Here is a 21,288-nt window from a genome sequence, read left to right as displayed (position 1 = left end):
GAAAAAGTGTGTGTTTTACTGGTTTTCATCGATCCTGCGGCACTGTCAGTGAGGAGTGCAGTACTGGTCTCAGGGGAGGAGGTGTGCAGATGGGCAACCACTGCTCTCTGTCCTGGCACGTATGTGCTCTCTCCCATAACCGCCTTAGGACTCAGAGCCTTTCCTGCCAGCGCCAGGGGTTTCTTAGTTGTGTATTATTGTCTCATACGTGCTGCCAGAACCCACTGATGGGGAAGCTCTATGGTAGAGATGAACCCCTCTCTTCACCTCAGTCCAAGACGGGATGCTCTAGGCTGGCCTGCTGCATGCTGCCCAGTACAGCCTCTCTTTCAGAGCTCTCCCTGCAGCCTGGCCAGCCAAGGGAACTGCGTGTGAAGGCAGCATCAGCTCCTCAGTCACCAACCTGGGTTGATACTCATTTCCTATCTCAGGACAGGGGCAGATGATACAGAAGTATCACCCTCTCACGTAAAGCCGCTTTCACATTTTTCCACACTGGGGGTTGTCCAGTAACACTAGCTTTCTTTGTTTTCTCCAACCAGATCGTGGCTGCTATATTTGCTATTGCAGGGATAGTGATGATGACGTACGCTGATGGGTTTCACAGCCACTCTGTTATTGGGATAGCCCTGGTGGTGGGCTCTGCCTCAATGTCTGCTCTCTACAAGGTAAGCACAACTAGGTCTCCCCACAGGAAGGTGTCTGGCCCACTTTGCTGCATACGTGCTCCCTTCACAGTCCCCTTGCCCCAGGCAGAGACAGGACGTGGGAAGCTGCTGGAGCTAGGCTGCCTGCCTGCCAGGGAAGTGCAAGACTTACAGCAGCCCGTGTGGCTTTGTCTTGTAGGTTTTATTCAAACTTCTGCTGGGCAGTGCAAAATTTGGAGAAGCTGCCTTATTCCTGTCCGTGTTGGCCGTCTTCAATGTCCTCTTCGTTACCTGTATTCCTGTCATCCTTTATTTTACCAAAGTGGAATACTGGAGCTCTTTTGACATTGTTCCTTGGGGAAACCTCTGCGGATTTTCAATTCTCTTATTGAGTGAGTACACAGGGAGCCTTTGGGCTGCTCGGGGGGGAACAACACACCAGAAACTGGCCACTGGTGGAAGCTACAGCTCTCTGACATACTGGAGCCAATTTTCCTTCTTCTAAGTTTTAGCTCAGTTAGTCATGGGGGGCCCATTCCTAGGTGGAAATACAGACCCTACTCCTGCTGTTACGGGCAAACCCAAGCATTAAGGCCATCATTAAAAGGTGCTGCAAGATTTCACTGCAGATCTCCTTACCGCTACACCTTGAGATCATCAGCATCACCCAAGCCAGAGGTTAGGCCTTGCCCATCAAGGCCAGCCTCCGGTGCCTTTGTTGACAGAAAGAAGTAATAGCTCATGGCCATTCCTAATTGACAAGCACCTTTTGAAAATGTAGCACTGCCTGAGGCTGAAGGGATTGGGTAGCTGGCCACCTGTCTTCTGCTACAAAGGGAACTCAGCTTGGACAGGATGCTAAATCCAGGCATTATTGTTTCACGATCATCACAAGTGTGATGCTGTTCCTTGCTGAACCAGATGTGTTGAGAGTGCTGACAGTTTGTCCCTAAACTGGGTAATAGTTTCACATAACCTAAAACATTCCTTTCATTTCTGCTGGAAATAGCTCTTCTCCAACCCTGTCCTGAATCTCTGCTTCTTTTACCCTAAGTAGTCACAGTACATGTACATGTATTACGAGAAAGCTGCCTCAGTGCCTCTTGACCAGTACTGGCTAGGTTCTCTTGAAATAAATAAATACGTGAATATATCCAGACATAAGCAACTGTTTGGCAAAAATATCCTACAGGAGAAGTATTCCCTTTCAGCAGAACCATAGAATCATAGAATGGCCTGGGTTAAAAAGGACCTCAAAGATCATCCAGTTTCAACCCCCGCCACAGGCAGGGTTGCCAACCACAAGACCAGGTGGATTGGTGAAGAAAGCTGGAAGGGCCAGGAGTCCACCTGTGTTACCAAACATTACACTGAGAGATGGGTCGTGCCCAAACCTCACCCTGATTCTGCCATTGGCACCAGGAGGACAGAGCTCTCTGTGAACAGCAGCATCCTGGGTAGATCCCTGTTTTCTGTGTGGAAAACATACAGAGGAAGTAATAAAGCAAAGACATTTCAAGTGACATTCTCTTTGCTTAGTTTCATGGTAGTAAAAGGTGGTTTTCTTTCCTTCTTCAGCATTCAATATCCTACTGAATTTCGGAATTGCTATTACGTACCCCACCTTGATTTCTCTTGGAATTGTACTGAGCGTCCCAGTCAATGCGGGTAAGGATTTCTGACTTCTGCATCTTGATGAACACGTGAGATCTGCAGCCTCCCAGATGGTTGCTGGGGATAAAAGCAAAGACCTCCATTAAAGACATTTTAGATCTTCTTTTAGAAATGTATGGAGATGACACTGATTAGAAGTGTATACTCTAATTGTTAAATACATATTGTAGAATATTGTACAGCTATTACAATTTCTAAAATTGCTTTTTAAGTTACTGCCTGGAGAAGGTGGGTTATTGAAAAACAAACTAGATTTGAAATCATCTATCTACAGGCTGGAATAAGACTTCTCTGACGAAATAGAAATCAATTCGTAATGATTTTTTTTCCAAGTGGGCTTAATGTTAAATTAAAACAAATATAATTGCTTACCCTCTAGAACAAACATGTGCCTGCCCTGGTAAATAATATTACAGGTGTAGAGACTGCAGGGCTCCAAGGGTAAACAGGGGAGTGCAAACCCAGCTTACCCTTCTTGGATGGGCATCAGAATAAACAACCCATTCCTACGTTGTCATTTATACTTCCTTGTTCCTTAAGTGAATGTGGGACTTGCAGGCAGCACTGGCAAGAGGCTGCCTCCTGAGGCTCTAGTGTTAGTCATGGGAGTGAAAAAACCCTCCCAGAGCAGGCTCTTAAATCCATGCCTGCTGGCTGCCTAGACAGGTGCTCGCGTCCCACGTGGCACAGCTCCAGGGATACACAGGTGATCTCAATTCAAGAGCCACAGCATATGGGTTAGGGAGCGTTTCTCTGAAGACCTCTGCTTTAGTGCTGACAAACAATGGTAGTGCATGCCTTTTCACTCCAACACAATGCTGGAAGCATGTGAAAGGCTGCTGCAGGCCCCAGCTATACCCATTTGTACCCTGAGCCCTCATGCCTGCTCTCCGTTCCCACCTGAGTTGTGCCTTGCCCCACGCTGAACCAGCAGGCAGAGCATTCTCCTGCTTATCCAGCCCAGCCTTCGGAGCCGGGGAGGGGGGAGGCGAGGGGGTACTGCCCTAACGGTTTGTCCCACGTAATAACACCAGTTCAATGTCCCACACAGTTGTTGATCACTACACGAGTGAAATTGTCTTCAACAGTGTCCGAGTCATCGCCATCGTCATTATCGGCCTGGGCTTCCTCCTGTTGCTCTTGCCAGAGGAGTGGGACGTCTGGGTAATAAAGCTTCTCACGCGTCTCAAAGTCCGAAAGAAGGAAGAACTCCCTGAAGGGAACGGAGACGTCACTTCAGGACTGCCCAACAAAAGCCGGAGAACTCGCCCTTCCATGTCATCCTTTGCTCATTAAATGCTCTTTTTACCAAAACTTTGTGGTTACCTTACACACGATGACGCAAAGGTCTTTTCTTGGGAAGAAGCACACCTGACCACCACGGTGTACATACCTGTACAGTTTTGATATGATCACCATCTAAGGCATCGAGTCTTGGCATGTCCTGTTTGCTTGTACCTTTTTCACATCAGACCTTTCACTTAAGTAGTACACTGAAAAAAAAAAAAACTGCAAACCGAGAACCTCTCTTCTCTTTTTAAATGAATGTAACATATAGTCAAAATATATTTGCATAGATTATTTTAAAGAATGGTTTTCATGAGAAACGGGGCAGACATTCTGAGCGTTAGGTACCGAATGATGCATTGCACACTGTGATTTAAAAGAAACTAATGCTATGCTACATCACGTGTTTATTTTTGACCAGAGCTATACTCTGAAAGTTTTAATGGAACCAAAAGGGAATCTTTTGGGGGGCAGGCAGATGGGGGGGGAGTAGAAGGAAGGAAGGTTGGAAATGACCCTGCATAGCTCAGCACGTGCTGTGCTGGAACCGGAAGAAAATTCAAGTACTAAAAGCACTTGCACTAAAGTACTAGCGGGAAAGCAGTCCAGAGCCCAAATCTCCTTGTACTGCACATGGATGTAGTTCATGTTTAGAATCACGCAAGAGAAATCCAGTGCCTTCTACAGAACTCTTGTCTTTATCCATGGAGAACCAGGCTCTGCTGTGGGTGGCGGCGCTGCAGGCTCAGGCTTGCAGCCCTGGGCAGCCCAAGGTCCCACTGACACCAAGACATGCCCAGGCTCTAGGGGCTGCAGGTTTGCACACAGGGGGCCTGGTTCTCGTCTCGCTTGCACAGGTTTTACCCCTGTGTGGAGTTGCACTTGATTAACATTAGTGTGAGGAAGGGAAGTCTTGGTCATGTGTGGAAAAATCAGACTGAAAATGAACAACAGAGCAGACAAGAGCGTGGTTGCTGATGTATGGTCTGAGAACACGGACTAAGGGGTGAATCACCAGTTGCTTTACTCCATAATTGTGAGTGTTAAGAGTTAAAAATGTAATATATTTACATCAAATGTAACACTTTTTATGAAACTTGTAAGCACCAGGATGTTTACTTATGCGATTTTGGTTCGCCATTAAATTTCTATCTGTGATAGATCACACGCTATGTAAAAAAAGGGGGGAAAAAGGTTATAGTTTACTATTTTTGAAGTTTACATTGTTGCATACAAAATGAAAAGTGTTCTTTTGAACTGCTGCCATAACCTAAGGGTCCCTGCTGCCACTGAGGCCCTCTTTGTCTCAGGCAGGGGTGGCATCCACTTCAAAACATTTTAGCAATTCAACTTCGGATTCCATTATCTGTTTGGCGAAGCTAAATAATAAAAGATTTTAAACTCAGCTTCAGGCAGTGCTGTCTATTTCCCTCTCTTGACTGTACCACCTCTGTGTTGGCTTTACAGTGGGCTGCATCTGGCCAAAGCGATGAGGTGGGAAGGATGAGACCTACAAACCTTTGGTCTGGTCTTGCAGCCCAAACTACAGCACGGGAGGCCTCCTCCCTGCTCACAGTCCCACTGCCTTCAACACAAACTCCTGCAGGCAGCGGCCATTAGCACCATCTGGGAAAGCTCAGAGCTGTCCTCACTGTACTTCCAAATTTCTCTGGGAAGCAGGGGCGGGTAAGGTACAGTACATGCATACTGTAGTGCTAATAACTGGTGTAAAGAGGCTTGATCTCAAAGCTCCCAGCTTACAACATACTGCATCTTTGGGTTTATCTTTTTGTCACTGGATGGGAACTGTTGAGTCATGGCCTGAACCACTGATTGAGCACCTGGAAAAACGACCAGTCAGCCCTAGGAGCACAGGTGAAGGCAATTCAGCTTTGTGACCAGAAGGGGTGGAGCCTGGCTGCACCTCTCTTAGACCTCATTTAAGGGCTGACTGCCAGCGGGAAAGGATCTCTGGTTGGAGATCCTTCTCTTGTGAGCTTCTATCTTCAGGGATGGGTGAGTACTTTTTCTTTGTAACACCTTTCTGTTGTGCTAGTTTCTTTGTCATTGCGTTTCTTGTAACACCATTTCATTGTGTTGATCTTTTTGATTGTTACAGTCACCTATGTCTCTCTCCAAGCTCCCTGCCTGAGATAAGGCTAAGAACAAGTGTGCTAGTCCTACTTTCCAAAATCCTAATAAGAGGTTTTTTTTTGTCATCTCTGTCCAGAAGACATCAGAAATGCTCTGAATGATGTTACTAACTGCACCTAATGTGCTTTTAGTATAGACTTGTAAACATTCAGTACAGATCACAGGGGAATTCACGTGCTGCAATGGCCAACAGTATCAGTAAAACTGTGATGTACAAATGCAACTGATACTGCCTCTGCTGCTTTATTCTTCCAGAGAGCAGCCTAAACAGAGGCACGGACTGGGATTTCTATCAGCAGTTTGTTACAGTCTCTTTCTTGTGCAAACTGGATTTACCTACTTTAAGCTGCTCTGAACTACACACAGAGAACTCAACCAGATGATCTGACCTGTATTTCTTCAGGCAACATCTTGCACTGAACACCTGGCTTGAGGGCAGGCAGATGCTAAGTGAAACTTTCCAGACAGTGAAGCCTGGAGTGTAACTAGGAGGATGTTAAGAAAGTGGCACGTCCATATGGGTATGCATCTGTAAATGCCAAAACTTCACAGATTTGAAGCTGAAGAATTATAGGAACTGGAGCCATTCCTTCCAACTAGAAGGACAAAGTATAACAAGGAAAAGATCTCCTGAGAAGGCACTTGGTGCCTCAGGATCAGCCTTTAGGTGAGGGCAAAATTGAACCTTTGCGATCTGGGATTGGTAAAGGATATACTGGATGCATTTGGTGCCTTGGAGGTCAGGGCTGAGTTTGTAGAATCATTTGAGTCAGAAGGGACCTTTAACAGTCATCCAGTCCAAGTCCCCTGCAATGAACAGGGATGTCTAGAGCTAGATCAGGTTGCAGTTGGCAGGCTCCCCTGCGTGCCTCAAAGGCCAAAGCACAGCATGCAATCTCCACAGCGTGGTGATTCAGTCCCACTGCTAGAACAAAGCCTATATATCTCCGCAGGGCAGCACCACAACCTGAGCCTGGAACCAGTGGTTTGAGCCTTTCGTGCCTCCTAAGCTGAATTGCTCCTTGGCAAAGGCCAAGGCTGAGAAGCTGCTTTCACAATCCAGTTCCTGTGCAAGCTGTCCTGGCAGAAACAGCCAGCTGTAATGGATTTTGATGGACAAGTTTAATTAGCTCATTGCTATTAGAAGAGAAACAAGTAGATTAGCTTCATTAGCTGCCATGTTTTAGGGCTCTTCTGTAACAGCCTGCATCTTATTTAAGTCTTGACCATCAGAAAAGGAAATTTAAAAAAAAGAGCTTAAGGAACTTCTGAAAGCGAAAAGAAAATCAAGTGAACAGATGCCCACCTACAGCCTAAAAATCTTCTTTTTAAAAGAAAATGCATTCCTAAGGACAGGACCAGTAGATCAAACTAAAGTTTCTGAAGATTAAAAAGCCTCATAAAATCTCTTCTACCTGAAACTCCAGGTATTATCCATCTTTCTATACTCACATATTTATTCTAAATAGAGTGTCCATCAGCATTTCTTCACACACATCACAGACATGCTATGATGCAACCAACATGCTTTTCAGTAATGAAGAGTGAATCTTTTAAAGGAGAGTTAGAAGTCTGGAACAAGGGAAACTGCAGAACTCATCTTAGTACTGTACTTAAGAACCTGTCAAATACAATCTCCGTAATGAGAAGATTTATTGGAAACTCTTCAGAAATTTAAGAGCAATGCTTGCTGTTCTCTCAAAAAAAGGACCAAGTTGAGCATGTGGAAAGTTGCTCATCCTTAAGGCTCCACTGAGCACAAAAAGACAACTGAGAGACTTGAGACTTGCTCCCTTCTGCCTTTCCATAGGGGGCGGTGGCCTTTGCTTTTCCTCACACAGATTATTTACACCAAATGCAGCTTCTACTGGTACCCAAAGCTGGCTTCTAGTGGAGTCCAAGCAGCAGGATTGGCAAGGACTTAAAAATGTGAGCTTCAGCTATGTCTTTCTGCCCTAGTAGCCACTATCATACACAATGGGCCAGGAAATGCAGATCTGCAGCCTCCCAGCAGTAGATACTGCTGTCCCTTTGGCTTCTGAAGCTGCCAACTCCTTAACGACTGCAGCCTGGCAGGAATGCTCAGGAAGTTGTATAATGTTGTCGTTTGGATTTTTTTGGTCTGCTATACATTCTAAATGTTTTCCCAACATATAAACAAAATCGTGCCTTCTTGTGTGAGTCTGTATATGACCAAAGGCATGTTACTTGCTAGCTTGGCACCTACCAAAGTTGGCATTAATACTTGAAACAAATGTCCACCATGTATGAGAACAACATTATCTTTGTGCATGTGAAGGCAAACCCATCCAATACAATGCACTTATGGTTTACTGAAATGTTTTCAGAGAGATAAGGTAATCAGTGTAGCTGCTGGATTTTTGATAGAGAATTGTAGGATATGTTTCAGTCTCAGCGAGAAGCAGAAATCATTTCTTATTTCAGTGTGTAACGTGCCACAGTAATTTGAAGGCATTCAAATGAAACTCATGGCTTTTCAATTTCCAAAGCTATTTCAATGGAAGAAGAAGTCTGTTTGTAGAATAGGGAGATTCCCAGCTCCCCATCTGAGTTTTTCTGCAAGAAATGGAACATCAAACACTGCTGCAAAGCAAGCTTGTCTCATCCCTCAAGGGTCTGGAGAATTGGTAAGTAGGAGCTAACAGGAATAAGAATTAGTGTGTCCTCCTGCCTTTCTATCACCTGCTTGTGCAAAAATACTCTGTTTTATTCCTTCTGAAAAACTGATCAAAAAATGAGCATTGGCATTAAAAACAAGTGCCATAATTAACATAGATGCCTTTATCACCTTTAAAAGAATCCTAAATAGCTAGGATTTTTTTTCTCTGTCATAACCTCTAGGTAGCCTAGAGGTTTTCAGACTGCATTCTACACAGTACTCAACTGATGTCTCTGAAAGGTCACAAAGAAAAGCAAGCCCCTCCTTAGTAGGCCTCAGATCGCTGAGTGGAGATATGAAGAAGGTGGAAATCACAGTTGTGTCTATCATCAAATCCCTCCAATTCCTCCTGGACACTCTCTTCATCACAACTTGCAGCTAAGGTCGGACCATGGAACAGGCTGCCTGGAGTTCAAAGAGTGTTTGGACATCACCTTCAGACATAGGGCTTATATTTGGAAAGAACCCCCAAGGATCGCTGAGCCCAACTTGGGATCTTCTTAAGACTACAGGAGAACTAGAAGCGGACCTTGCAGTTTAACCTGATTCTGGCTGATATTTATCTTCTCACTTCCTAAAAATATGAGTATTTATAAAAACTTAAAAGTTTTTAAAGGAGGCATTCAAAACCTCTCGGGGGGGGGGGGGGGAAAGTGGGAACTTCTGCCTTTCACGAAATAATACTGTTATGCTTGCAGGGAAAAGCTTCTCTCATCCAATGCTTGCCTTCATCACATTACAGTAAAATCTCATGTTTAAAATAAATGCTTTTGTCTTCATTTAAGTGAGAGCTTGTTAGAGAGACAGCTGATTTCAGCAATCTCTGTGAAAACATTTCCAAAGAGAAACAGAGAAAGCTGAATGCTGTATGCAATTCATAGTATTTCTTGGCTCAAATGACTCATCTTTTAATAATAAAAACATACAATTCTGGTTTCTTTAATCATCTTTTTCCTAGGCATAACAAGGAAAGCTGTGAGACTAAGGAGTGAGAGTTACATCCTTAATTGGTATCTGAGAGGCAAGAAAATCAAAGAATCATAGAATTGGTGGTTGAAAGGGACCTTAAAGCCCATCTAGTACCACACCCCTGCTGTAAGCAAGGTTGCTGCCCAGGGCCCTATCCAATCTGCCCTTGGGCAGCTGTGCCTGGGACTCATGGCCCTCTGAGTTAAAAAAAAAAAAAAAATTTCTTCCTAAGTTCTGACCTAAATTTCCCCTCTTTTAGCTTAAAGCCATTCCCCCCTTGCACTATCACTATCAGACTGTGTAAAAAGTCGATCCCCCTTCTGTTTATGAGTTCCTGTAAAGTACTGAAGGCTGCAGAAAAGTTCCCCTCCTGGAGTCTTCTCTTCTTCTGGCCAAACAGACATATGATTATACACACTACATGTCTTTGCAATTTTTGTTCAAAAAACGTCTTGGTGCTCAAAAACAGAGGAGGATGCCCTGGGCCAGGGTGGTGATTAATGGTTCTATGTCCAAGTGGAGGCTGGTAACGAGGGGTGTCCTCCAAGGGGTCTGTCTTGGGAGTGGTGCTCTTTAACATCTTTATCAATGACGGAGCAGAGTGCACCCTCAGCAAGTTTGCTGATGACACCAAGCTGAGTGGTGCAGTTGACACAGTGGAAGGAAGAGATGCCATTCAGGGGGACCTCAACAGGCTTGAAAGGTGGGCCCAAGTGAATGTAATGGGGTCCAACACAGCAAAGTGCAAGGTTTTGCACTTGGGCCAGAGGAATCCCCGGCATCCATACAGACTGGAAGGAGTCCTTCAGAGAAGAGAGAGCAGCCCTGCAGAGAAGGACCTGGGGGTATTGATGGATGAAAAGCTTAACATAAGCCAGCAGTGTGCTCTTGCAGCTCAAAAAGCAAATGGTATCCTGGTTTCCATCAGAAGAGGGGTGGCCAGCAGGGAGAGGGAGATGATTGTCCCCCTCTACTCTGCTCTTGTGAGGCCCCATCTGGAGTACTGTGTCCAGGTCTGGAGTCCCCAGTACAAGAAAGACAGAAAGCAGAGGAGAGCCGCAAAGATGATAGGGGACTGCAACACCTCCCCTATGAAGACAGGCTGAGGGAGCTGGGCTTGTTCAGCCTGAAGAAAAGAAGGCTGCGGGGTGACCTCATTGCAGCCTTTCAGTAACTAAAGGGAGCCTACAGAGGGGAGGGGAATCAACTCTTTGAAAGGGTAGATAACTGCAGGACAAGGGGAAATGGTTTGAAGTTGAGGGAGGGAAGATTTAGGTTGGATGTCAGGCGGAAGTTCTTTACAGAGAGTGGTGAGGTGCTGGAACAGGCTGCCCAGAGAGGTTGTGGATGCCCCGTCCCTGGAGGTGTTCAAGGCCAGGCTGGATGGGGCCTTAGGCAGCCTGGTCTATGGTGGCCAACTCAGGTAAGATTATGTTATTGTTTCTGGCAAAATAATTAGTTTGGCATAGGGCTATTTTGCATCAAGAACACTATTTCAAATTAAATTCACTGAAATTTTATCACAGGTAAAGAACATGATCTAAGGAAGGCTATGAGCCTTTCCATGCAAAGAAAACAAACCAACTGAGCTCTTGGTATCTGTCACTGCTAGATGGAAACGTAATTCAAAGCCTTCAGTAGCGGCAAGCACTTAACGCCCATTTCCCGTTCAACGCCCCATTCCCACAGACTGTTCCCGCCTCCCCGTCTCTTCCAGCGCATGCGCGCTCTGCCGCTTCCGCGCTCCTGACCTTCGCGGCCGGTGTGGGCCGGGCCGGGAAGCTGAGAGCAGGGGCCCGCGTATCGCGGCTGCGATCATGTCGGCCCCGACCATGGAGGAGAGGAAAGCGTGCTGGGCGGCGCGCGACGAGTTCTGGCGGTGCCTGGACGGGCACACGGAGGATGCGCCGCAGTGTGAGAAGCTGAGGCGGTCCTTCGAGTCCTTGTGTCCGCAGCAGTGGGTGAGCAGAGCGGCCGGTCCCGGGTGGTGCGGGGCGGGCAGTGAGCGCGGGCTGGGAACTGGCTCCCCCCTCCTCTCACTCCGTGTCAGAGATCGGTCTCTTTTCTGCCTCTAAGCTCCCTTCGAGGACTGGAAGGCCGTACTGAAGTCTGCCCGGAGCTGCTGCTGCGTCTCCAGGTTGAACGAGCCAAGCTCAGCCTTCATAGCGGAGGTGCTCCAGCCCGCTGAGCAGCTTCGTGGCTGCCTCTGGATGGCTGCAGTAGCTCCATGCCTTTGCTAGTTGTGCTGCTGGCCAGAGCTCAGATTAAAAATCAGTGCCCCGTGGCTGCAATGCTTTGCAGGGGTCACTGAGTTTCGGGAACCTGATAGCCACAGCTTCCCCTCACAGCAGTGAGTGGCAGAAGGCAAGGGTCTGCTTTTACAAACATGAGAAAGACAAAATCATACTTCAGTTGAGTGATTGATGACCACGTCTGCCCCAGTCCTGCTACCGTGCACCAGTGGCCCTTGTTCTGCTAGTTTCTTAAGCTCATGATCATCTTGTTTTTCCTTTTTCACCAGGTTAAATACTTTGACAAAAGAAGGGACTTTTTAAAATACAAAGAAAAGCTGGAATCTGAAGGTTTTCAATCTCCAGAAACTACTCGAAAGTCTTAGGTGCTGTGCTTATTTATGTGCATCGACCCAGCATGATCTGTGGCAGGAAGAAGCAGCAGAAAGCAACACAATCTCTGGAGTTCAAGAACTGGTAACCCATCCATCCTCCTTAAATGCAGAATGCTGCTCCAAGGCCTCACATGTCTGCTGAAAACAGATGGTCATGGACAACTTTTTCATAAATATGAGGCAGTGCAGGGCTGTTCACAAACCCAAGGCTTAGAGTTTGTAACTCCAGTCAATGTTCTGCAAGAATAAATGATTATGTGATAGCATTTACTTTTCTTTTTAACACACGGACACCTGTTTTTTTCTTAAGTGGATCCACTTTCCCCAATAAAGCTTTTCCAACTTTGCTTCCTTGTCAAAAAGGAGTGGTGATGGTATAAGTATGTAATTCACATTTGTCACTGGCCCGGTATTTCTAAGTACTTGAAAATATAGCTTAAGGCAGATGTCAGTTTGCAAAACAGCAGCCATCTGAAAGACTTCATGCATCCCATCCATATAAGCTGTAACAGCCCATTTCTAAGTAGGGCAGTTATTATCTCACATTATAAACACTAAATAATGCAAGGCCATAATTACCTTACACTGAAGCAACTCCACTAAACAATAAGCTTGACCACAAATGAAAAATTACCTGCATTGCCCCTTCAGGTACAAAATGTATATCTCCTCTCTGGGTGCTGGAAACATTCAACACTTCTTTGAAGCTTTGACTGCGGTTATCAAAAGGCACAGCTTGAGTTTCAAGCATGGCTGTCACAATCTAACTGCAGTAGAAATCCAGTAAAAATGTTGATGTTCACCAAGTAGTACTGTCACACACCACATACAGCATAAACGGTATTTATTACAATGCAACAGTTTTATTTATGGAGGTAAATCATTAAGGCATTTAAAAACCACTCTGAACTGCAGAAAACCAAACATGCAAAATGTAAGAATCCTCATTTGCCCTGAGTAGTATCTTTCTTTTCAGAATCCCATGCTGTAGCACCATAGGAAGCCATCTAGATGTACTTTAAGGCACAAAACTCTTGGCAGTTATTTTTGTTGTTTGTGCTTGATCACTTGTTGCCTTGTGTATTCCCAGATTAGCAGAGCTCCACTCACATGAACATTGAGTGACCGAATAATCCCCTGCTGAGGAATTTCCACACAGACGTCCAGGTGGTGAATCAGGTTTGCTGGGATTCCTTCATGTTCATTTCTAGTGAAGAAGAAAGTGATTATGTCTGGGAGAAGACAGGTGTTCCAGAAAGCAGAAGATGTGAGAGTCATGATAGCAATGAAATACTATTTGAAAAATTGTCAGCCCTTAAATATGAGCACAAGTTGTTACTTTTTGTAAAGCAGTAATGCTGAAACAAAGAAAACCTGAATGGGCAACCTGAACAAGCTGGCATGTAGGAAAACTGGTAGAGCACTTCATCTGTATTTCACTGGGCCAGCAATAGCTGAATGCCCAGCACTAGGACTTCTTCTCTGCCTTCATTTTGAACTATCCATACACTGCAAAAACAGCTCTAACTCAGCTGCCTATTTGGCCTGAGGTCTTGGTATGAAGGTTTGACAGGTGCACCAGTATCCTGCAGTGTTTCACCTCTACAGAACAAGCACATCAGAAGATACCAAATGTTTTCAGTAAAAAAAAAGCTATGCTTTTAATTAGAAGAGGACAAGGTGATTATGAGAAGTACATTCAGAAGACAAACTACATATCCATGGATATGATCCATACTTCCCATTCCTTAGCAAGTAAAGCCAAACTCTTTGCTGTTTCCCCACTCACTTCCAGTTACAGTTCCACCTTTACCAATAACACTTCATTTTCATACGACCAGACTCTGAGTAACAAAGTGAGTAACAGAAGGGCATCTGGATGGATAGTAAGGTTGACTTATAAAAGGCACATGTTCTTACCCCAGCAATAACAGTGACTTTTCTGGAAAGCAATATTCTGTAAGATCATAACTTTTGGCTGTCTGCTCCACTCCAATAGCAGTGTAGCCTTCTGTTTTCTTCTGCTGTAAATAATCAACAAGCTGAGAGGGTTTCACCTGTCCAAAAATAGGCAGATACAAAAGTATTTAAATATTATTTAACCATGGAAATCTCATCCCCAAGCAATGTAACAGCATGTACTGCAGCTCACTTAGCTGTCTGACATGCCCGTATTACAACTTCTGATAGCTTCAAGTAAAGAATTTCTTTTCTTCATCCAACTGTCTAAACTACATATTTGTTTTAGATTCCAATTTCTTCAGGCAACAGAAGTTCTACCGGTGTGCTTCTGTACAGAGATCGGGTATAAAGAAATGCACTGCCTAAACCAGAACGCTGATGGACACACACTACAGCTATACTACTCTGGAAAAACATATGCTGAAAATAAACGTCATGAATAAAGAAAAAATTGAACTGATGTTTTTACATGATTTAACCATGGCTGATACAGAAAACAAATAAATAAAGTATCACAACCATGTTTTCGCACAAATATTAAAGATAGGTCTTGAAATCATTTTTATAAGCTAGATAATTGGCTCTAAAAGCTTAGCACAATTTAGCTTCAGGCAAATTCAATGGCTGAGCAATGGACTAAGATAAATTAAGTGCTGTTCGACTTTTATAAATAAACATTACATTCCAGTACTGCACTTAATCACAACGATGTAAAGTTATAAAATTCTTTGTTATGAGGGTGACCCAAAGGTCACTCCAAAATATTTTAAGTGTCACAAACAACAGCAGGAGCTTGTTAAACAGGCTCATTTTTGCAGGAGGAAACGATAAGGTAATGAACTATGCATCTGATACACTGAAGGCTACAGCATACTTCTGAGCTGCTAAACAGTTTCCATTCACCTCGACAAGGGGGAGCCACTGCTCTGCAGAAACGCTCAGATGCTGGAACTGCTTGTCCTGTACGTAATGAAGGCTGCCAACAACTAGTGCAGATGCCCCAAATATCTCACTTGTACGGCATAAACCTACAGTAGAAGAATTAAAGTGATTTTTGTATAGAAAACAATATATCCACATAACATAAACAATAACACTCAGTATAAACGCTGAGCCAAGATATTTTAGCAAGTAAGAAAGGACAAAGAATCTAAAAAAGAAAACAAACTTATTTTGGCCTTCTGTTTTTAAACAGTTTCAGGTACTTTCTAGGTCTGTTTCAAAAGGTTATACCTTTTGTTCCATCTTACCAGAAAGAAAATGTTTAGTTACTAAGCAGAAAGATGAAAATTTTAGAGCTCTACATCTGGCAGCATGCTTCTACACTGCTAATCACACAGAGTAGTGGGTCATTATAAAAGCCTTGATGGGGACAGACAGACATGGGTACAGCACATTTAAGCTCTAAATCCAGTACCAATTAAATGAAAGACTTGGAAAAATGATAAAATGCTGCACTGCAGCACAGTCAGCATCAGCTTGTGGGCCTATTTTTCTGACAAAAGCAAGCACAACCTAATAAATTGCTGTAAATCACATGATTCAGTGAAGTTCTACATAATTAAGGCAAGCTACATGTCAGTATTATTATATTTCCTAATATAAACTATAGAATATTCCTGAAACAGGTAACATTTCCTTTTGTTGTTTCTGAAGGATGATCATCTCTTTCTCTGGGTAGTACTAAAATAATTTTCTAGTACCAACATACTTTATGTTACCTTTTTTACATTTATCCTTACAAGCCAACTGTGCTCTAAGGTCTAAACTAGAAGTTCAAAAGCATCATTCAAGCTTACCTCCTAAATTGGTAGGTTTATCAATAAGTGAAGCCACCACAATCAACCTGCTGTTTGATTTACCAAGCTTAGCAGCACGGTCCTGCAATACCATTTCCAGGTCTGAACTAGGAGTACTGTGTTTCCAGGGTATGATCTTTTTCTGAACATCAGTCCACTCTGTTTGGCCATCTGTGTCAACTGAACTTGAACCTACAAAAAACAAACATCAGTCATATGGATATCCAAGTGGCAGTGAAGCTACTGCTTCAGTATTTTGTAAGCAGTAGTACTGTAGACAACATTCAAGTCCTCTACTATTATTTTATGGTGTATCCTTTGCTCATACAGATACAAGACTACTACAGCAGGATAGCATAAGGATCGTGTGCATGCTAAGTTCAGAGCAGTACAGAACTTTACAGCTATTACACCACAGACCAATATTACATTTAATATACATTCGCTGTATTTTACCTGTGTCTTGCTGAGACCAGTCACTTGGTTTTAGATCAAGAAGTTCAGCTCGAGAACGATACCTCTGAAACGCTGGTGGCAAAGGAATGTCAGTGAACCTCTCAAATTTACAGAGAGAGATCCATTCATCCTCAGCAACTTCTGAAAGGCGTGGAAGAGTATAAAATATCGTCTGCAATGTAACACAGCATTATTAGCACAGCAACACTCAAAGAAAGCAAAACAGATAATTAACTTCCAGGCAATTTTATAGCGCACATCTTTTACCTGTCATTTTATAATCTCAGTACTTGTGTCAGCCTTGTTCTTCTGGTTATTGTTAGAGACTTTTGCTGCCCAATTTTGCTAAGTCACATTAAGCAGTTAATTTTCACAGAAATACCACAGAACATCAGTTTTCAGAAACAGTCATCTCCTTCTCTGAACCACGGCACTGCTTCTGCCAAAAAGCGTACCCCTTTTCACATTCATGTTTCTCTATTTTAAATCGTATTCCCATCCCTTATTTTTATTTGCACTTATTTTTTCCTCCTGTCCTCTGCAGCGTTAATTCAGCTTTCAGTTATTTAAGCTATAGTTTAAATTACAGCTGAAAAAGATGCTTGGTACGTTACAGATCTCTATCCCACTCACATTTAACAATTTAGTTCAGCAGCCTGTTGTTTTGTTCTATTTTTCCTAAGAACAGAAGCATCAAAAATTCTGACAACTCCTATGTGATTCAGGTCTATAGTTAGTAGCAGTAACTTTTCCAGACACAAATAGAAAACGTGAGCAACTCCCACACAGATGGGCATGTTCATCATGCTCATCTTTTCTTAACTGACATAGGTTTTTAGCACAGAATTAGAGAATTCGGCTGCATTCTTAATGTAAAATCCATGACAATTTAGGTGAAATTTTTTTCTTCAGAGTTTTAAATGAGTAATACTTGATCACTGCTTTCCCTACATTACAGCAGACAGAGAAAGTTAAAAATATTCTTGTAAATTATGCAAATATGATGACAAATAGTGGTGTTTTTTAGACTTGCCTCTAGACTATAGTCCTCGAGTGGATGAAATGTTGCAAAGAAGAAATGATCCTGGATTCTCTGCCAGTTTCTTCCAGCATTCCTGCAATTGCAGAAAGTAATGCATGATGCACAAAAAACCAAATGAACATATTGGATTTTTTAGTAGTCAAATTGGAATGACAAACTGATTGTAATTACTATATATTATACAGAAAATAAACGCTTTAACTGTTAAGGGCCAATTTTAAAACTACATCAATCAGGAAATAGGTTAACATTTTAAGAAATGTCCCTAAAGTCTCAAAATTCTAACAGAAGTCAGTCTGGCAATAAAGGGTATTTCATTTAGGTCTCACAAGGAAACTGAATGCTAGCTCACAGCCTATAGCTGAGTGGCTTTTGACTATTATAGACCGTTATTAAAAAAAAAAGCTGTAGGTGAGGAAGCTGTTACTAACCCTGTGCCATGCATGTTTTCCACTTGTTGAAGGCTCGATTCAATAACTGGTGTCAGGGCTTCAAATTCTTCCACATCCAACATCCTGCACATACCCCAGATTTTTTTCAGTGCAACTAGTGCATAAAGTCGGACGCTGAAATTATGATTGAAACACCACTGCAGAACTACCAGGAGGGCTTTCTTCAGAATTGGCTTCTACAAAAGAAAAGATTTTCATTTCCATTAAGTCGTGATGTATCATTTAGAAGAAGAGCAGTACGCGGCCCAAGAAATTGGGTTCTTTCCTCTGAAAACAGCCTTTCAGTCCAAAAGGTTTAACAACATCTGTATGTGCAGATACATAATTTTGTTCCTTCTGTTCACTAGGGCACAAACCTACAAGCCCACGTGTGTTTTGAAAATACATTGGGTTGCTTTAAAGATTATTATTCTGCATGTACGGAAACTTCCACGTAACTTGCTGAACTTCTAGTGCTTAGGAAGCTCAACTTGCAAATGTATAGAATCATAGAATCATCAAGGTTGGAAAAGACCTCCAAAACAAAACGCTTCCAAATAAAACAGAGTCTAAAATTAATGTGGACTAGCTATTCCTGAAGAATTCCATAATGACTGTTATTATGCTTCAAGGCTAGCTGAATCTCATTTCCTGCAAATTAAGAACAAGTAAAAACAAACCCACATGCTTAATTGAACTAGAGTAACTGTTCCAGAAAAACTCACAGGTAATCAAGGCCCTATGTATCCAAAAACACCTGCCATTCACCTAACATTTAGTAACACTATGTTACAGCCATAGCCTGAAGAGTTATTTTCCATATCAAAAGTTATCTGAGGAGGAAGTAAGTATTGAAACATTTTTGAAGACAAACAGCAAAAAAGGGTTTTACTTCAGAAATTCAAGTTAAGTGCAACTGAATAAGTATTTTAATAAATCTTACCTTCTCTGAGGTATTTTGAAGAATGGTGTCAAAATGTGAAAACACTGATAAAAATGTACAGATGCTTGTTTTAAGCTTTTCTTCATCCTAAAGGAAAAAAGAACTCAACAGGTAAGAAATACATCTATATTAAATGTACCTATATGCTTTCACAGCAGGTTCTGCAGATGCATTATCATAGTTTTATATCAACACTTAAAATACTGTTTCCATAGCAAAGCTCACTAAAACATTCAGTCATCATATTAAAATCACATTTTTTCTAAGTTTTCTTTTCACAAACACATTTTAAAAAAAAAAGCATGCAGCAGTATGAATTAAAACTAAATCCAGTCATCGTACTTTCCCTCAAATGAAAAAACAAAACCACCCAACAAGACACAACAACCAACTTCCCACTCTGTTTAAAGATGTGCTTTCATAATGGCAGCTTCAAGCATTTTCTCATAAGGATGCTAAAACATTTTTATGACTGACAGCACAATGAATTCTGTGCTGCTGCACCCAAACTGTGCAGAAACTTCAAGAACCTGTCAATCTGAAATAAGAGATCTCACTAAAAACAGAGGTGTTGAATTGTCCCTGAGGTATTTACATTAGACTGTACTGTTGTTAGATTTCAACTGTAGAGAATTTTTAAGGTTGATTTGACCTTCGATGTATTAAAGAATATCAAATATACATTGAAATAGAGAAACGTCCCCTTTGTGGAGAAGAAAACAGCACACATTACTAGTGAGCAAAGTTGTCACACAGGGTAGTGTTAAATTCCTGCACTGTTTTGGGCAAAAAGAAAATATATATGTATTATATAAATAAAATATAAATACACACACACACACAGTTTTCCAAATCTTTAGAATTTTTTTTTTTAAATACCTTGTCCTGTTTGGTTTGGCTTTAAAAAAAAACTATGACTGGACCAATGATGCTATGTGTATTTGATAAGGAAGACAACATGGCTCAATAACTGTTCTGTGTAGGAAGCTTCCACAGGGCTCCCTAAGCAACACTTTTCTGTACAGTGGAGTTGGTGCAACCACATATTTACGTACTCACCTCAAATGCACAGTGCTAATATACATTTAAGACCATCGGATCAGGCTACTTACTATTTCTACAGGTCAAATCTTAAGGTTGATTACTTAAAGAAGTATCCAAAGACAAAAATGAAGCTCCAGTTAATCCTTTCCTGACTTTTGGGTACCACGTGCAAAATCTGCCCAAAACAAGACTTTATGCTTTTTTGTTTAAATCGCTTTAGGTGAATGCCAAAGTTTACTTACATAGCAAAAGCAATCCCAGAATTTATTGAGAAATTGGGGGTATTTATGTAGACTCAAGATAACAATCCATTCTATTAAGTACTTAACAGATGCTTGATTGTTACCAAATCCAGCCTGAAAGACTTTGTCAAGGATTCCACACAAGAAATTCTAAGAAAAAAAAAAGAACACTCACTTAGTATAAGGTTAGAGAAAATGAAAAAAAATTTTTTCAGCTTTATAATATTAGAAATACTTTCGATAATCAAACTAAAAAAAAAATAGTAGGACCTTTAATTTCTTTATTATGCAAGTTAACTAATGCAAACAATACTCACAGGCGAAAGGCTATAAACATTGCTGGGATCGGACAGCAAATTGCTATAGAAGCTTTGCTAGAGCACAGGTAAGCTAAACAGTGCACACACTAGAAACACGTACCACGTCATTCTCTAATCCTCATATGGAAGAACTGAGGAAAAGAAGGTTTGGTTGATTTTTTTGTTTAAGCATACACTCCTCACAAAGCATACTTAATGTTCATATTTTTAATTGATGCATGGAGACTACAAGTAAAAAATGACCAAACTCATGGACAATAGTACCGTAAGGTGACAGCACCACTAAGGAACAACATGAGTCACCATAAGGCTGCCCTAGGATGTCCTTAGTACCTGCTAATACTATTCACACTGCCAATGAAAACTAAGAGCTGTACCTAACACCCACAGGGACTCCCCGTTTTTCATGACTTTATGACAATTTACTTTTCCAACATTTTATTATGAGGATGCATTATGTGAAACTAGAACTTCTGAGTTCTCTGGATATTCACAAAGTAGTAGCATTTTTTCCTAAATGAAAAGTTTGAAATCAGATGATGAGCAAAAAAGCCCTCCCTAGGCTCAACAATCCAGCCTTCAATCTTCACAAATGCAAGATCCAGGTTTCAGTGACCTCTAGAAATGCATCAATCCAGGATTTCAAACTAAAAGAATGAGATTACATGAAATTTATATGTCAGCCACAGAGATTAGATGTCCTTTATGTTCTGTTGCAAACTAATGCGCTCAATATTTCTCAAAAGTAGACTCAAAAATACATTTTAAACAATTTAAAGTGAAATGTAATACCTGTTCCAGCTTTGGAAGAAGAACTAGGAGAGTTTGCCATACCCGGTTTTTGATCCTATGCTGTAATGAGTTTGCATAATAGCGTGTTCTAGATCTGGACACCAGTTCATCCTGCGAGGAAATTAGAAGTATTATTACATATCCTTCATTTGAAATTAAAGACGTGGAAACATATTCAACTGTATGTAAAGAGCAGCATCTATTGCACATCTAGTATAAT

At 42.0% G+C, this 21,288-nt stretch overlaps 3 protein-coding genes across 4 annotated transcripts in view; 2 read left to right on the top strand and 1 right to left on the bottom strand.

Annotated features, from left to right (window-relative positions):
- The window catches only part of SLC35F3 (solute carrier family 35 member F3), a 35,140-nt gene extending 31,301 nt beyond the window's left edge, over positions 1-3,839 (top strand). The window contains exons 4-7 of one of the 2 annotated variants that reach the window (XM_010706999.3): positions 543-668; positions 847-1,039; positions 2,226-2,315; positions 3,373-3,839. In XM_010706999.3, coding sequence (XP_010705301.1) covers positions 543-668; positions 847-1,039; positions 2,226-2,315; positions 3,373-3,617 — 654 coding nt within the window. In that variant the 3' untranslated portion in view covers positions 3,618-3,839. The remainder of the gene's footprint in view (positions 1-542; positions 669-846; positions 1,040-2,225; positions 2,316-3,372) is intronic. The other variant, XM_031552419.1, reaches the window with a different exon arrangement.
- A 7,304-nt stretch (positions 3,840-11,143) lies between these two features.
- LOC104909688 (cytochrome c oxidase assembly factor 6 homolog) lies at positions 11,144-12,384 on the top strand. The gene is made up of 2 exons (XM_010706997.3): positions 11,144-11,372; positions 11,933-12,384. Exons 1-2 carry the CDS (start codon positions 11,229-11,231, stop codon positions 12,026-12,028), a joined length of 240 nt encoding a protein of 79 aa, XP_010705299.1. The 5' UTR covers positions 11,144-11,228; the 3' UTR covers positions 12,029-12,384.
- A 480-nt stretch (positions 12,385-12,864) lies between these two features.
- TARBP1 (TAR (HIV-1) RNA binding protein 1) overlaps positions 12,865-21,288 on the bottom strand; it is a 32,625-nt gene continuing 24,201 nt past the window's right edge. The window contains exons 22-31 of the mRNA XM_010706998.2: positions 21,069-21,179; positions 19,957-20,106; positions 18,671-18,757; positions 17,728-17,924; positions 17,288-17,369; positions 16,255-16,426; positions 15,799-15,990; positions 14,903-15,027; positions 13,958-14,094; positions 12,865-13,244 (exon numbers count right to left, since the gene is read on the bottom strand). Coding sequence (XP_010705300.2) covers positions 13,079-13,244; positions 13,958-14,094; positions 14,903-15,027; positions 15,799-15,990; positions 16,255-16,426; positions 17,288-17,369; positions 17,728-17,924; positions 18,671-18,757; positions 19,957-20,106; positions 21,069-21,179 — 1,419 coding nt within the window. The 3' untranslated portion in view covers positions 12,865-13,078. The remainder of the gene's footprint in view (positions 13,245-13,957; positions 14,095-14,902; positions 15,028-15,798; positions 15,991-16,254; positions 16,427-17,287; positions 17,370-17,727; positions 17,925-18,670; positions 18,758-19,956; positions 20,107-21,068; positions 21,180-21,288) is intronic.

The sequence above is a fragment of the Meleagris gallopavo genome, chromosome 2 (assembly GCF_000146605.3).
Source record: "Meleagris gallopavo isolate NT-WF06-2002-E0010 breed Aviagen turkey brand Nicholas breeding stock chromosome 2, Turkey_5.1, whole genome shotgun sequence".
Lineage (NCBI taxonomy): Eukaryota > Metazoa > Chordata > Aves > Galliformes > Phasianidae > Meleagris > Meleagris gallopavo.
The sequence above is the reverse complement of the archived record's forward strand: the minus strand, read 5'-3'. Positions and strand labels throughout refer to the sequence as shown.

Coding starts and splice junctions, on each gene's coding strand:
- LOC104909688 (XM_010706997.3), top strand. CDS start 11,229: ATGTCGGCCCCGACCATGGAGGAGAGGAAAGCGTGCTGGGCGGCGCGC. Junction 11,373..11,932: donor CCTTGTGTCCGCAGCAGTGG/GTGAGCAGAGCG, acceptor CTTTTTCACCAG/GTTAAATACTTTGACAAAAG.